Source organism: Acomys russatus, chromosome 7, assembly GCF_903995435.1.
Source record: "Acomys russatus chromosome 7, mAcoRus1.1, whole genome shotgun sequence".
In the NCBI taxonomy this organism is placed as follows: domain Eukaryota; kingdom Metazoa; phylum Chordata; class Mammalia; order Rodentia; family Muridae; genus Acomys; species Acomys russatus.
This window is the reverse complement of record NC_067143.1, coordinates 2,534,643-2,550,486: the sequence shown is the minus strand read 5'-3', so window position 1 is coordinate 2,550,486 and position 15,844 is coordinate 2,534,643. Positions and strand designations below refer to the sequence as shown.

The 15,844-nt window shown below is 45.1% G+C and overlaps 1 protein-coding gene across 3 annotated transcripts in view; it reads left to right on the top strand.

Annotated features, from left to right (window-relative positions):
* Ppp2r1a (protein phosphatase 2 scaffold subunit Aalpha) overlaps positions 1-15,844 on the top strand; it is a 37,036-nt gene that overhangs the window by 3,830 nt on the left and 17,362 nt on the right. For all 3 annotated transcript variants that reach the window (XM_051148418.1, XM_051148417.1, XM_051148419.1), the window contains exons 2-13: positions 1,741-1,831; positions 4,845-4,945; positions 5,936-6,168; positions 6,904-7,051; positions 7,162-7,317; positions 8,877-8,991; positions 9,097-9,167; positions 9,556-9,690; positions 11,037-11,210; positions 11,508-11,568; positions 12,108-12,262; positions 13,198-13,340. In XM_051148418.1, coding sequence (XP_051004375.1) covers positions 1,741-1,831; positions 4,845-4,945; positions 5,936-6,168; positions 6,904-7,051; positions 7,162-7,317; positions 8,877-8,991; positions 9,097-9,167; positions 9,556-9,690; positions 11,037-11,210; positions 11,508-11,568; positions 12,108-12,262; positions 13,198-13,340 — 1,583 coding nt within the window. The remainder of the gene's footprint in view (positions 1-1,740; positions 1,832-4,844; positions 4,946-5,935; positions 6,169-6,903; positions 7,052-7,161; positions 7,318-8,876; positions 8,992-9,096; positions 9,168-9,555; positions 9,691-11,036; positions 11,211-11,507; positions 11,569-12,107; positions 12,263-13,197; positions 13,341-15,844) is intronic.

Genomic DNA, 15,844 nt, shown 5'->3' with positions numbered 1-15,844 from the left:
GAACACCTAAAATCTGAAACCAAGGTATCAGTGGGATTGGCTCCTTTGATGTTCCAGGGGAGGTCTGCCCCATATAACTCTCCTAGCTTCAGAAAACTGTTGGAAATTTTTGGTGTTCTTTGCCTTGTATATATGCCATCCCACCTTCTTCCTCCATTTTTACATGACTGTGCCTTCTGCAAATATGTCTTCTCCATTTGTGTTGCTTATAAGGATGCTCATAGGACCAATTCTGAATTTGATATTTTTTTCACGTTCACAAAAAGCAAGGTATTAGGGCTGGTGTGTGTCTCCCACGTGCAATGTATTGGAAGAACAGTACTGCTTGTATTTTTCTCTGCTCTCACACCACAATCAAGAGCGGTCCCTGATCCTAAACAGTGCATGATTTCCCTACTAACAAACAAGCATTCTGCTCTGCAGCAGTCCCCACCAGTGTTCTGTAACCTGGTTCTGTTGTCACTCTGTCTACTTGGAGGGTGTCAAGATCTTACAGGTGAATGTTCCCCAACCTACAGATGCCAGTTGCAAGGCCCAGGTGTTTTCACATGTTCTGCTTTATCCACTGGCTGTAAATCAAGGTTTGCACATATCTTATTTGGCAGTAGACTGCGTGAGGGAAACTAGAAAGGTTTCAGCATTCTTCTCGACCTCTGCAGCATTACTTATTCTAGGGTATGGGACAGAATCCATTCTAAAATGGTATGTATAGCTGATGATTGGGATAAATCCTTCATGGCTGCTCCAGCACAGGAAGGCGGGGAAGGATGAGGCTGTCTATGATTGACTGGCTTTGGACAGAGACATTCTGCCTGTTCCGGCCTATCTGAGGGAAAAGCTGCAAGCCAGGAACAGTAAGCCAAAGCACATGCTTACATGGAAACTGCATGCATACCTTTATATTGAGGGTTAGCCCCTCTGAATTAGAGGATTAGACCTGCTAATGCTATCTTCTTTCTGTTTTTATTAGCATGTATTACTTGTGTATAATAGTGGTTTCATTATGACATTCTTCCGCATCTACATGATGCATTTTGGTCATAAACCTCTCTGTCCTTTGCCATTCCTTCTGATCCCCTTTTCCCCATAGTCTTCCTTCTACTTGAAATCACGTTAGTTAGGGTTGCTTATAGGAGCATCAGTAAAGTGTTGTGTTTCTATGTAGTCTTGCTATGTAGTTTAAGCTGGTTTCAAACCAAGCTGTTTGTATCCCAGCCTTGGGTCACAGTGGTGCACCACTGGTCCCAGCTGCTTTGTTCTTAGGGTAATATTAGATTGTTAGTTCTTGTTGCCACTGTTAGCCACCAGTCCTGGGTTGTTTGTTTGTTTGTTGAGATGAGTTCTCCTGTAGCAGAGGCTGGCCTGGATCTCTGTATGTAGTCAAGGAGACCTTGAACTTCTGATCCCTTGCTCTCTTGCTACCATGTCCCAAGTGTTCTCCGCAGTAGTAGGACTGTGGAACAAACAGAATGGGTTAAGGAAGTAGAGTTCAGTTTTTGTCTAAATTTGGAAAGACCCAGTGGAGGTGCTGGATTCCATTGTCACTGTTGGCATTGTTAAATACTTCCTTTAGGAACACTGAATTGCTTGGTTGGGTTTTACTTGATCTACTTTTGAACACTGAGCACCTTCATTCATAGCAGTGGGTCTTTCAGGGATTGACCTAATGGTTTCAAAGCTATAGAACTCCTGTGGGTCGAGATTTCCTAAATTTTTTTCCTTCTTTTGCTTTTTCATTAGCTTCGCCTCAATAGTATCAAGAAGCTCTCCACCATTGCCTTGGCCCTCGGGGTTGAACGGACCAGAAGCGAGCTCCTGCCCTTCCTTACAGGTAAGGGATTCCTGGGGCCCAGATGCAGTGAGGATACTTCGGTGGTTCTTACTAGTGAGCAAGAAGCCTCTCTGTAGACTAATAAATTATAAATCTTCCCTATGCCACTGTGGCATGGTGCAGTATTCCAGAAGAGCCTAAGTGCAGTCCTCTAAGAGAATGATCTGGAAAGATGAAGCAATAGAACCTAGCTTGAGTCACAGCTTCAATTGTTAGCATTGACCTTAGACAAGCTTCTGAGATTTTTTTTCCATCCCTAAAATGAAGATAATCTGCACACTGTGTTGTTGATGTGGACCATAAAAAGCAATAATTATTAGCACTTACTGGACCCCTGTTTTGTGATACTGAGTTAGTTTACACAGTCTTTATAATGGTGCCTGTGCTCTTAAATGTCCATGTCCATTGCTGCTCATCTAAGTCTCACAGCACCACCTTAAAGCAAGAATGCTACTGTTGTACACTTGTGTGTGAGGAAACTAAGGCTTAAGAAAATGAAGTGACTGGTTTCCCTGGCATTTTTTTCTGTTGGGGGGTGACTAAGGGGATTTTATGTTTAGGCTCCATAGTCAGCAGCATTAGTTAATTGTGCAGAGTTGGGGTCAGATTTCATATCTTTGCTTTCCTGCCTTCCTGTAGTGTGATATCAGGCAAGACATTTTGTTTCTACCTGCTTTAGAGTGCTCATGGGTAAGACAGGCATGATTGTTTAATCTAAATGAAGCCTAAGGCTCCTGTGAAGAGCCAGTGACAGGGCCAGGCATGTGGTAAGTGGGGCTCTCTTAGCTCGTACCGCCTTCACTGTCGGAAGGTCCGCGTTGTGTATCTAGTGCAGTGGCTGGCACAGTGTTGTCCACCTTACTTACTTTTTGCTGTCATGATTTTTATTTCACCCCTACTATACTCATCTCTAGTCAGAATTAAAACTAAAGGTTCTGAGTGCTCTGTTACTGACAGATGTGATTTGTATTGGGTCATCTGCTCTAGATGACCTAGGAAGAAGTGAGAGGTTAAGACCCTCACATATTTGACACATGTGTAGCTGAGGTCTATTGAGATTCAGTGCTTTGACCTCATGGCATAGCTCATGACTAAGTGTGCAGGTCTGACAAGCACACAGCCTGAGTAGGTATCTGCATCCGACATGATCATATGGTCCCAAAACAAGTGTGTTCCTTTGATGAACTACTAGAGATACCCAGAGGCTTTAGGGTGCTGAGACAGAGACAGCTCTTGGAGTACCAGGTTGGCATGAAGAACAGTTACATGAATAAATGGTACAGGGAGAAAGCCCAAGAGTTCTGCATTTAAAACAAGCTGCTGTGCCTTGCCCCGCTGAGAACCTGGGAATTCTCTCTGCTGCTTGGGCTTACCTCCTCAGTTGAAAGGCTGTTCTCTAGCGTGTTCACTAGGTGCTGCGGGTGACTCTGAAAGGACTGTGCTATGCAGCTAATGAGAATAACCGTTGTGAGTGACTAGTGCATGTATGTGAGTTGACAAGGCCATCTGGATCACAGTCACCAGAAAAGCCACCTTGGTGATAATGGGTTGCATTTTGCTGGCTTTCTGTACCATATGGAGCCTCTGAAGTTTAATCCTGTAATGGATGCAGTGCCATTATGCCTAACTCCTAGCATACAGAGGAAGTGAGGTTTAGAAACATAATGCGGATAGAAAGTCTATGACAGGAGGTTTAGAGATAGTGAAGCCTGGTGGTAAGGTAATATCTGAGAGCACATTCCCTGCAGGGTTCAGGCCTGCCTTGCGGTTTTCTTCTGCAGTGTCAGAAATCACATAATGAATGTGAGTTACTGTCACAACTAAAGCTTAGTAGCAGCATAGTACCCAGATGTATTATTTGAGACTTGAATATGGTATTTTAAAAATCCAAGTGGGAAGGAAGAACCATGGGAGCCTAGAAGTGCTGGCACCCAAAGATTGAAGTGGAACTGTGATTCAGACAGATTTATTTTTGAGCTGTTGGAATTCAAAGTTATGTCAGATTTCTCCTGCTCTGAGGTCAGTGTTTAGAATACCAAGTGGCAGACACATGTCCAGGACAGTGAGAGTGTCTCAGGTAGTACAAGCTAAAGGCCTCTAAGCCTATATCTGTAGAACATTCAGCTGGCTTTTTGCGGGGAAATCCCTAAGCTATAGTTTGCTGGGGACAAAGGCCTCAGACTGGGCATCTGTAACAGCTGTGTTTTTGCAATTCTAGAATCTGGAAGTGCTAGGTCGAGTTATCAATAGCCTTGGTCTAGGTTTCCCCTGAGGCTGTTCCACCTGGCTGACTTCCTCATGGCGAGTCCATGGTGAAGAATGTTAAAATGCTGAGGAGAAGCCAATGCCTTCACATTCTGCCATAGGTCAGTGTTCCCCTCAGGAGAGGTGGATCTTGAGAGAGGCCTTTGAATCTGGGCAGCACAAGTAGTTTCCCTGTCACTTGGTCATTAGTTCTTTTAACAAACTGACATAAGCACAGCTCTAGCAGGAGCTGGGGCACACCGAATCTCGCCTTGGCCACAGGTGATCAACACTCCTAATATGGACACTTCTTAAAGGTGTGGTAGGGGGGAGAGTGTGGGTTCGGGAAAAGAATTTGACTTAGTTTAGGGGCTTCTTGGAAATTCACCAGTAGTTGAACCAAGCCCAAAAAGGTAGAAAGGAGTTTCTTGGCTGAAGACAGGAATCCCTGAAAGTGAGTTCCTGCATGTTTAAGCTGGACCGCTCCAGAAGCTCCACTGAACATCTTGTTCTGCATACCCATGGCTATGTTTGTGAGCATTGAGAGGAAGCCAAAATTGGGGTTAGAGCAGTGGTGCCACTCAGCTACCTTCACCTAGCACAGGACAAAAAAGGCAGATGTGGAACTTAGGCTTACTCTGTGGTCACCAGATAGATGAGGAGGAAGAATGGTTGGGAGGTAGGTCTGCTGACAGTGAGAAAGCAGGGTGGTGTTTTCTTGTTCAAAGTTTGGCTTGATTCTTTGATGGATTTGGTCTTTGTCCCCCAGACACCATCTATGATGAAGACGAGGTCCTCTTGGCTTTGGCTGAACAGCTGGGAACTTTTACCACTTTGGTGGGAGGACCCGAGTATGTACACTGTCTGTTGGTGAGTGAGAGCTGGGAAGTTCTTTACTCCTCTTTGGGACCAAGAAGGAGAAGATTTAGGAAGTCTGGAGATCACCTCAGAGTGGGTGTGCTTTGGATGTCACTTTACCTCAAGTCAGTAATGGCATTCAGTCTGTAGTTGTCATCATTCTGCGTACTTAACCAACTAGGGCCACGTGGCACTCTATTTGTAGGACCATGGGTTTGGGTCAGGTAAGGTTCCACTACTCACTGGTATGACTTTTAGGAGTGCTAACCTTTCTTTCTGCCTGTGTGAATTGGAGACCACTGAAGCCCACCCTGATCACTGACTTAGATGGCTACACATAGCACTTTGCATGTAGTAAGTACTCACAGTTAGGTGCTTGGTTGTCATGGATAGGTAAGATGTGTCATCTACCATTTTGGGTAGGAAGGATCATTTGATAGTTGAACTACCTAGAGTGCCAGGAAGTTGAGCCATCCCATCAGACCACTAGAATTAGTGGCAGAGCTGGGTTTTCAAGATTGTCTGTTGAATTGCACCAGCACCTAACATACCCTGCCGCATTATCTCTGTGTATCTCTCTGTTGAATGACACATGGCCGCACAGAGAAAAACCTGATATGGACAGAACTTACTGTGTACAGTAAAAGACCCAAGTGGTCTTTTAGATCTTGACTGTTTGCAGCTGAGGCAAATTACTTCAGATTCCTGCTGTTTGATTAATGAAGGCAGTTTTGCAAGACTGAAGGGGAGACAAAAATGTGAACAGTACGGTGGCCTTCCCTAAAACCTTATACATAGGTGTTGGAACCAACATCAGCAATGATGATTGTACATTGACAACTACACACAACATGAGCCCCCTGAGTATTGGTTCCTCGTGGGAAGCTCGTGACAAAGCATATGGGGGAAGTCAGGAGTCTCCCAGACCAGGCCATGGAGTAGGATTCCGTAGCTGAGACAGTAGGGACAACACTGGTCTCTAACTTTGTGTTCTCTTCACAGCCACCCCTCGAGTCACTAGCCACGGTGGAAGAGACAGTAGTGCGAGATAAGGCAGTAGAGTCCTTGCGAGCCATCTCACATGAGCACTCCCCTTCCGACCTAGAGGCTCATTTTGTGCCTCTGGTGAAGCGGCTGGCTGGTGGAGACTGGTTCACCTCCCGTACCTCAGCCTGTGGCCTCTTCTCAGTTTGCTACCCCCGAGTTTCCAGTGCTGTGAAGGCAGAACTTCGACAGTGAGTCCTCACTTGTCCCTTGGTAGCCTCTGTCCCCATCACCTTACTTAACTCTCCTCGGAGCCTCAGCCCCTCTAGGCCTTCCCAGGGTCTAGTGTCCTTGAGCTCTCCCTCCCTAGTCCTTCCTCAGCCCTCCTGAAGGAGACTTATGACAATGATCTCTGGACACCACACCTCAGGGGTGAATTTGCTTGGTCTGACTTCATGGAAATTTATTCGTACCATTGGTTGCACATGATGTACTTTGAACAGAATCCCACACAGCAAATGTCTAGTGTTATGTGCAGCCTGCACAAGATCTAGAACCGTCAGGCACTGACTACCTTGCTGCACAAACCTGTGAAGCCCAAGTCCTGAGGCATCCCTCCATAATACTGGGTTATATGTAACCTTCTGTACATATTGCATGTCTCCATTAGTCCCATGTGTCTGACTGAGGCAATTGCAGCTGAAAGGAAGACCTGGCAATGGCATTTTGAACAGTGCTATGGATGTGGTCAGTCATTAGTACTGTACAGTACTCTTTGACTGAGACCTCAAGTCAGCTGTGTGGGGATATGCTATTGCCTTTGGTCCTGTTTGTAGTACTGAGAAGACAAAGAAGTCATGAGTTGTAAAAAGTCACCACTGTCAGTACCAGAGTGTACTGCAGAGCCAGAAGTGCTCTGTGCTATGCTGTGTTGCCACCTATTAGGGCTTCCCAGGATTCTAAGCCTGGCCCTCCATCCATCCCAGGTACTTCCGGAACCTGTGCTCAGATGACACCCCCATGGTGCGGCGGGCCGCAGCCTCCAAACTGGGGGAGTTTGCCAAGGTACTGGAGCTGGACAATGTCAAGAGTGAGATCATTCCCATGTTCTCTAACCTGGCCTCCGACGAGCAGGTATGTTAGGCACCAGGTTACCCTATGCCCTTATTAGCCTTGGGGTGAGGAGGGGCACCCTTAGAACTCAGTGGGCCTCTGCTTCCTATCTCACCCCATGCTCTTACCAGGACTCGGTGCGACTGCTGGCAGTGGAGGCATGTGTGAACATTGCCCAGCTTCTGCCCCAGGAAGACCTGGAGGCCTTAGTGATGCCCACCCTGCGCCAGGCTGCTGAGGACAAGTCTTGGCGTGTCCGCTACATGGTAGCTGACAAGTTCACAGAAGTAAGTTAGCATATTTCCACAAGTTTGAACACTTGAGGGTGTCTGAGGGGAGGAGTGAGCCACATAGAGTAGCTGCCATGCTCTTTTAAGGCACAGTCCTGAGTGTTAATGAGCAACCTGTTGATGTTACAGAGGCAGCCCTGGGTGCATGATTGGCATCTGAGAGTGCTGTGATGAGAATTTTTCTGAAGCCAAGATCCAATTCCATGAAAATGTGTTCCCTGACCTCACAGCATCCTTAAGAAAGACATAGCCCAAGAGTTAGCTGTCAGAGCAGTGCCCACACACTAGTCAGAACTGGGGACAAGTTCTTTTTATGCTAAGATCTCAATTTCCTTAGCCAACAGCTTGTCTTTTTCTCTCCTTCCTACTACTTAGTGTTGAACCCAGGGCTTTACCCCTGCTAGGCAAGTGTACTACTTTTGTGCTATATTCCCAGGTCTGTAGTTCTTAGCAGTGCCTTTGGTTGAGGTACTAGAGTCAGTGAATTCCACACATTCCTGGCCTTCAAGGAGCAGGCTAAAAGTCAGCCTCAATAGAAACTGCCAATGGAGTGTGTTACTCTCTGTGTTTGATGGCATTGAGAGGAGGAGGTGGTGCTCCAGCTGGTTGAGAGGATGAGGAAGTGGCAGCTAAATAGGACAACGTCCCAGCAAGAAGACAGCCTGTGCATAGGATGTAGGATGTGAGAGACAGAATGCGCAGAACTCATGGCTGGATCCTGGGAGTCAGTGAGAGAAACGATAGAATTGGTGGACAAGAGCTCCTCTTTGTGATGATGATTAGTTTCCTGGTGTCTTCTGGAAGGCTTAGCCCTAAGTGTCATTTTTCTGGACCCATTGAGACCTAGCCATATAGAAGTCTATGTGCCTGGGAGCTTAGTAACACAGTAAAGACAAGATGGTCAAGCGTCTGATCCTTCTCTCTGAGAGGGAAGCAGGGTTACACTGTGTCTTGGACAACAGGGCCATTGGAATATGATAATGATCTCCCCAAAGCAGACAGCAAACCTGTTCATAAATACAAGGTAGTGTGTGTGCCCAGTATCTAAGAGGTTTTGCAAGGTTATTACTTCATTAGTCTCTTAGTGAATCATCCTGTTTCCAACTGCTCTTCCAATAACTAGGTTAAAGCAGACTCATGTACATCCTTTTCCTGGATCTTTGAAGACTGACATAGGTCTTCCTCTTTAATCTTACTTCATCTTCATTTTAATTACAAAACTGATGCCAACTTCTTATAGCTCGTCTAATAAAATATAGATATTTTCACTTTCAATGTAAGTAGGAACCACTTACTGTGTTTAGGTAATAGAAAATTCAGCCCCAAATAACCTGAACAATCAATGGAAAACATACTGTGGTTGCTGTGCTATAGCCCTCATGCTGTTTCTGAGGAAGCCAGAGTTCAGAGAGGTGACAACAGAGAGATGATCATGTCATGGGATTATGTCCCTTGTGCTGTGCCCTAACCATTCTAGGCCTTTCATCTCAAATTTTGCCTTATTAGCAGAGTGGCTGCCACAGTCTCAGTGCTGTCCCTCTTCTCTTTGTGTGCAGCTCCAGAAAGCAGTGGGGCCTGAGATCACCAAGACAGACCTAGTGCCTGCCTTCCAGAACCTGATGAAGGACTGTGAGGCCGAGGTGAGGGCCGCAGCCTCCCACAAGGTCAAAGGTTGGTGCTGGCAACCAAAACACAGCTAGGTGGGTGGATACCTAAGAGGCAGAAATGGGAGCAGAGCATTAAGTCTCACCAGCACCTCCCTGTTTCTGCCCACAGAGTTCTGTGAAAATCTCTCAGCTGACTGCCGGGAAAATGTGATCATGACCCAGATCCTGCCCTGCATCAAGGTAATGGAACTTGGTTATAGAGTTTGATACTACTACAGAAGGTTGAAGGTTTAGTTTTGGGGACAGTCAGATCCAAGCTAGGTTCACATCTCTTGGGACACACAGTAACTGTGTTTTAACAGTCATCAGATTGGCTGGAGGCAAAGTCTGAGGGTTGCAGCGACCACTGAGTCCCCATATCCACAGAGGTTGAGGAACGGGGTAATAAATATGGTAGCAGGGCTTACATAAGAAGGCAAGGCTTGTGAATAAGTGCAGTACATTCCTGATATGCCCTGCCTGTGTGAAAAACAGGAATGTATGATTCTCTCAGGGCATCAGGGCTGATGTCTATGTGGCCACTTGCTACTAAAATGCTTTTCTGGCCTTGCCTACTTTTCTTCCCCAGGAGCTTGTGTCCGATGCCAACCAACACGTCAAGTCAGCACTGGCTTCAGTAATCATGGGACTCTCTCCTATTCTGGGCAAAGACAACACCATTGAACACCTATTGCCCCTTTTCTTAGCGCAATTGAAGGATGAGGTAAGAGTGCTGGACGGTTTTCAGCTCTGTTCCAGAGATAATGGGCTATTGCTCATCAGATTGTCCAAGAGCATCTTCACAGTCCATGCTTTGTTGAATTGATGATAGGCATAAATGCCTGCTTGTTCTCTCAGTCTTGTCAGACATTGCTTCATGTGCCCTTAATTTTACACTCATCCTTTCCCTGAATATTGAGGATTTGAACAAAGACCAAGACAGTAGTTATCTTAGGAACCTACAGAATGTACCAGTGTAGAGGAGCAGGTGGGTTATTTCTCCTGTAGTTCCCATTCAGATGCTGTGGTTACTGGAAGAGGTGGCTTAAGTTCAGGTTCCATAGAGACCAAAATACAGTGACATAAATAAGTAATAATTCTTCCTCTCACATCATTCCAGCTGGTCCTGGGGTGAGAGGTTAGCATTGCTGACTTGGCCACAGCTGTATTTTGTCTCCTGACCCATTGAAGGGTGTGGCTCTAGTTTGTTTCTCATACTGTCCCATCGGTCATAGCCGGTCAGCTTACTATACCTGGCTGTGTAAGTGTCCTAGACAAAGAGAACAAAAGACGTCATTGTGGTAACAGTTGAAGGGATTAGATTTGAAGTTATAGGCACTGCTTTCCTTTTAGGAAAGTATAGCCTGTTAAGGAGAATGGCTAAAGGTTCTGGGCAGCCAGCCCAGAGTGACGCCCTATGTCGGCGTTCTTTAATGAAGCATTTTCATGGAGTACACAGTGGCTGATTCTATAACGAATGAAGATTTGGCCCATTTCCCAGGCTGGGACAAAATTTCCTCATAGGCCATTCCTACTCAGTCTTTCTTCTGAGAAGGTATGTGAAATCAGTTGAAAGGTCTTAACATTCACAGCTCTGGGTTCAGTTTCTAGCAAAACACGCACGCACGCTTGCACGTCTCTTCCTGGGTCTGTGTTTTGGGTTTTCCAAAGCAGTTGCTTTTCATGGCTGTGGTGTGGCCAGTGCGTGTGTGTTGCTGTAGAGGTCCCTGTTCTCTGGGATGAGTGTGAATGGATACATACAGACTGTAAATTAGAGTTTACAGTACTTGGAGTCAGGCAGATCAGAGACTTGTCAGAAGTGTTTCTTCAGGCCTGAGGTTAGGTATCAGCAGAAGTGAGGAGAATGATGGAGAGTAATCCCTGCATCTTCACTCTTTGGTGTTCCAAACAATAGATACTTTCAGCCTGTCAAGCTCATCCCATACCACTTTACAGAGCCTCGGCTACTCGAAACTAGCTGCCTTTGGTCTATTTTATGATACAGTACAATCATCCATCAGGGTTGCTGTATGTAGTATGTTCTCTCACCCCTCCTGTGCTCTTTCCAAGTGTCCTGAGGTGCGGCTGAACATCATCTCTAACCTGGACTGTGTGAACGAGGTGATTGGCATCCGGCAGCTCTCTCAGTCCCTGCTTCCTGCCATCGTGGAACTGGCTGAGGATGCCAAATGGCGAGTGCGGCTGGCCATCATTGAGTACATGCCTCTGCTGGCTGGACAGCTCGTGAGTGGGGCCAGGTTTTGTTTTGTTGGCTCTGAGGTGATAGACTGTAGGGTCTGGCATATCCCCGGTGCCAGGGTTATGATGCTGTAACAAGGGGCCTCTATGTGATAGTTGGGATAGCTGTCCATGTAGAGAGAACTAGGCTCAGGAACTGGGTTCTTAGCAGATGAGTGGAGTAGTTCAGTCAGAGGAAAAAGACTACCAGCTGTGGTGGGATTGAGATTTTCATGATTCTCTGGGACTGCTTCCTTCCTCATTCTCCCCCTCAAGCCTTTATCAATCATTTTTTTTCTGCAGGGTGTGGAATTTTTTGATGAAAAACTGAACTCTTTGTGTATGGCCTGGCTAGTGGATCATGGTAAGTAGCTGTAAGGACAGACAGATAAGTTGCCACAGTATCCTACTGTTAGTGCTTACCTGGGATCTACTTACCTTTTGCTGTTAAAAACCTTAGAAAAGTGTAGATTGGGTGTCAGTGGTGGGAATTTGTGCAAAAATACTTGGGTTTGAACCCTTGACTTTGTCTTAATGAAACATAAGCAAGTCTCTTCCCATACTTCACCCTTACACTCATCCTGAAACAGGAAGACTTCTCATCAGGGTTTTTCATCCCTGAGAAATTTGTCCCTTTTTTTTTATCTCTGCCAGGGAATTTTAATTATATGTGTAAATAAAACTTGAGGTTGACTTTGCACGTGCAGAGGCAAGTGGTGTCTGCCCCTTTGTGTGGTGTCTGCCCCTTTGTGTGGTGTCTGCCCCTTTGCGTGGTGTCTGCCCCTTTGCGTGGCCAGACGATGCTGTAGGAGGAGGAGAAACAGCAAATGCTGTTTTGGCTGAGTTTGTTGAAACAGACGTCCTTCACCCTGAGTCACCTCCTTTACCCTTTCCCTACTGCAGTCTATGCTATCCGTGAAGCTGCCACCAGCAATCTCAAGAAGCTGGTGGAAAAGTTCGGGAAGGAGTGGGCTCATGCCACGATCATCCCCAAGGTCTTAGCCATGTCAGGAGACCCTAACTACCTACACCGCATGACTACACTCTTCTGCATTAATGTGAGCATCCTACCTCCCTGTCAGCCCCGGGAATGGGAACACCCCTGAGATGAAGGTGGAAAAGGGCCCTTACCTACCCACATGTTTGCCTGGATATAGAAACAGGACTTGGTGCCAATGATGAGTCTTTGAGAAATGCAGAATAGAGCATGGGTCTGCAGTGTTAAATCAGGCCTCTAAGGGCTGAGGATTTCATGATGAGCGACCCAAGATTGGGAAGCTTCTATGTAAGAGCGGCAGCCTCAAATTTGGAGCTCCCTCTGCTTGCTGGACAGTAAAGCCATGTGTTCATGATGTAGCACGCTCTGCCTTTTGAGCAGAAGAGCGAGTGTGCCTCTGGAGATAATTTAGTTCAGTTTCAGCTGTGTCACCCATCAAAGGACCTAAATCAGTGCTTGGGTTTTCTCACCTTTGGGGTTCATGTTGGCACTCAACAGGTTGTGAAGAGTAATACAAGAACAGAGGGCGTAGAACAGTTCTGTGTCTGTATTGGAGTATGCTTACGACTCGTTGTCAGTGGCATACTACTGATTTCTATACTGTTCTACTGACCTGTAAGTCTTACCCAAGCTAGAAGCTAAAGGATAGATTAGAAAAACTTTAAGTAAACATTCTGCTCCTTTTCTTCTATACTATAATTTGGAGATGGCTGTGTTAAGGAAGCCTTTCAGGTATTAGGACTCAGAATCCCTCAAACTCTTGTGGATGATGAAGTCTACACATAGACCCTGAAACATCACCAAATGAAGATTGTGTTAGGGAGTTGTAATTTCAAGGGGGTAAACTCCCCTAGATGATGCCTCTGGACCCAGATTTTTCCCTTGCTTCTCTGGGGTCTTGTGGCCTCTGGGGTCCAGATGGCACAGTCAGAAGATACATGGGGATTTAGCACTGGATCTTGCATAATTGTGCTTCTGCCATTCACTGGTCTTCAGGTGCTGTCCGAGGTCTGTGGCCAGGATATCACCACCAAGCACATGCTGCCCACAGTTCTTCGTATGGCTGGGGACCCAGTCGCCAATGTCCGCTTCAATGTAGCCAAGTCTCTACAGAAGATAGGACCCATTCTTGACAACAGGTGAGGTTTGGGACTTGTCCTAAACATCTTACATATTTAAACATGGACCCCAGAGTTTATAACCTTCATACTTTGTGACTCTTACTTATTCTTTCCTCTCCACAATGTCTGTTTTCTCAAGAATGAGAATTCATCCCCACAAAATAGAATGAAAAAAAGAACAAGAAATTATTAGAAAATGAAATTAGCCAATATTTATGTACTGTGGTTAACTTTGTAGAGAAAGCTGTGCATGTATTTGAAATTTATACTTTAGATAACAACAACAACAACAACAACAAAAATACATGTAATGAGATACATTTATCATGTTTAGTGAAACTATAAAACACTGCCCCAGGAAGCTTTGGGAAACATGTACAGTCTTCATGTCCTAGTTTAGATTTAATGTGAGACCATTCTATGTCACCAAATTCCTAGTGGGAACTAGCCTGGGAATGCAGAGGCCTAGATTAGCCCACACATCTGAAAGAACAAAGCTAGGCAGCTCAATCCTGCCTGACACATAAGTAGGAAACAGCAAGGTGCAGGGAAAGGATGGTCATGTCTCACTGGAACATTTATTTAACAGAGAACACAAAACACTCGAGTGGGTGGATAGTAGGTACCATTGTAGTTTGATGGAGAAACGTTCATTTTCTAAAAATCATGGAATCATTTTGATGCTCATGTAAACCCAAATGGAATTTCTGTCTCTGCATAAGCAAATTAATTTGAAGTTAGCTTGAAAATCAGAAACAAGATGATATGTATTTAAAAATATGTAGAATGTATTAATGAATTGGACTGGACAGATTTGCTAAGATTTGAAAGGAAGAGATTGATAAGCTGGCTTTCATGCAAATGAAAAGCTATATATCAGAAGGCTAACCCCTGGCAGGGTACAGTTTCTATATGTATCCTCTGGTATCCTATTAATAGGTAGACAAAGAAATCCTGTGATACAGCTGGGAAGAACATAAAGAGGAAAGTAGGGCATGTAATATTCAAGTGAGAATATGAGAAGCTGGAAGATGCAAGTAAGGTGGAGAGAGAGCTGACAGGGAGTTAGTCAAAACCGTTTCTGTGAAAGTATCATGAGGAAACCTATGCTTTTGTGTTAATTTAAAAGTACTATCTGTACATGCTCAGTGAGCGTGTGACTAGGTGCTCAGAATCATAGGCTGTTGGGTCAGCACAAGTTAAAGCTGAAATACTCTGCTAAATACTTTGTTTGTGGGAGCTGTGGCAAAACTGGGATGCCTACAACTGCAAATGTCATAAAAGACTGAGCATTTTAACTGGAGGGATGCAGTTACCTAATGTGGAGCCCTGAGCCAGTTCTTGCTTTTAGAGAGATTAGCACTGCTCCTCCCTGCACTTGCACCCCTTGAAAATGTGGTCTTGTATATAGTAGCCATAAAACAGAATCACCCAAATGCCAGTACATAGAATATGTTGTAACCTATTTACAGAACAGAACACTCAGTAATAAGAAAAGAGATGCCTGTTTTAAGCAGCAACATAGTGGATGATTGTGGATGATGTATTGGTACCATATTGAAGGAGAGGCTAGACAGGAAAATAAGCCACTTATATTCATTTTAAAATAGATATGGGCATGGAGAGATGGCTCAATGGTCAGTAGCACTAGCTCACTTCCCAGCACCTATAAGAAAGCTCAAACGTGATTTCAATTGTAGTTCTAGAGTATCCATATTATCCTCCTCTTGTCTTCTGAAGACTGCTACATACATATTGTGCCCATGAATTCACATGTGTATGTGCATGCAGACAGACAGACAGACAGAGATTATTTAAGGGCATGGTAGTACGACTGTAATCGGCGACACTGATGATTGAGGCAAGAGGGTCAAGAGTTATAGACCGAGGCAGAGGCAGGTGTGAGTTCAGAGCCAGCCTGGTCTGCAAAAGCTAGTCCAAAACAGAGAAACCTTGTCTGGAAAAAACCTTAAAAAACAAAAAAAGTTGTAGACCAGCTTGGGGTCACATGGAATTATATAGTAAGACCTGTTTGCTTCAAGCAAGCCAAGCCAAGCAAACAACAACAAAGGCAAAAAAAACTCTAGGTGTTAGAAATGAGGGCACTAGTTATATGGAGAGAAAGACACTCTCTGCCAACTAAAAGGGGACATTTGATGCCTGTATGTCTCATCTTTGTTCCACAGCCTTTCTTTCTGAGATCTGCCTTCACATCTTACAACTTAGGACAGACATGTGATGCCCTATCTCTTATATAAAAGTAGATTCCACTTCTAGGCCCCTTGAAATCAAGTCTTTTGACCTTCTTGTTAAATCCATTTATTAATCTGTCTTCTGGTCTGGGCTCATCTGCAAAAGGATCTAGAATGATGTACCTTTGCATTCATACCAAACACACAGTGCTTCAGTGAACATTGAGTCAGTAAAGGAATGCGTTTGCTGTGCTACAAGACACATGGGCTCTGTTTTTTCAGACCTTGCTCACCTCCTAGCCTGTGCTAGCCTAAGAGCTTTAATGTGTT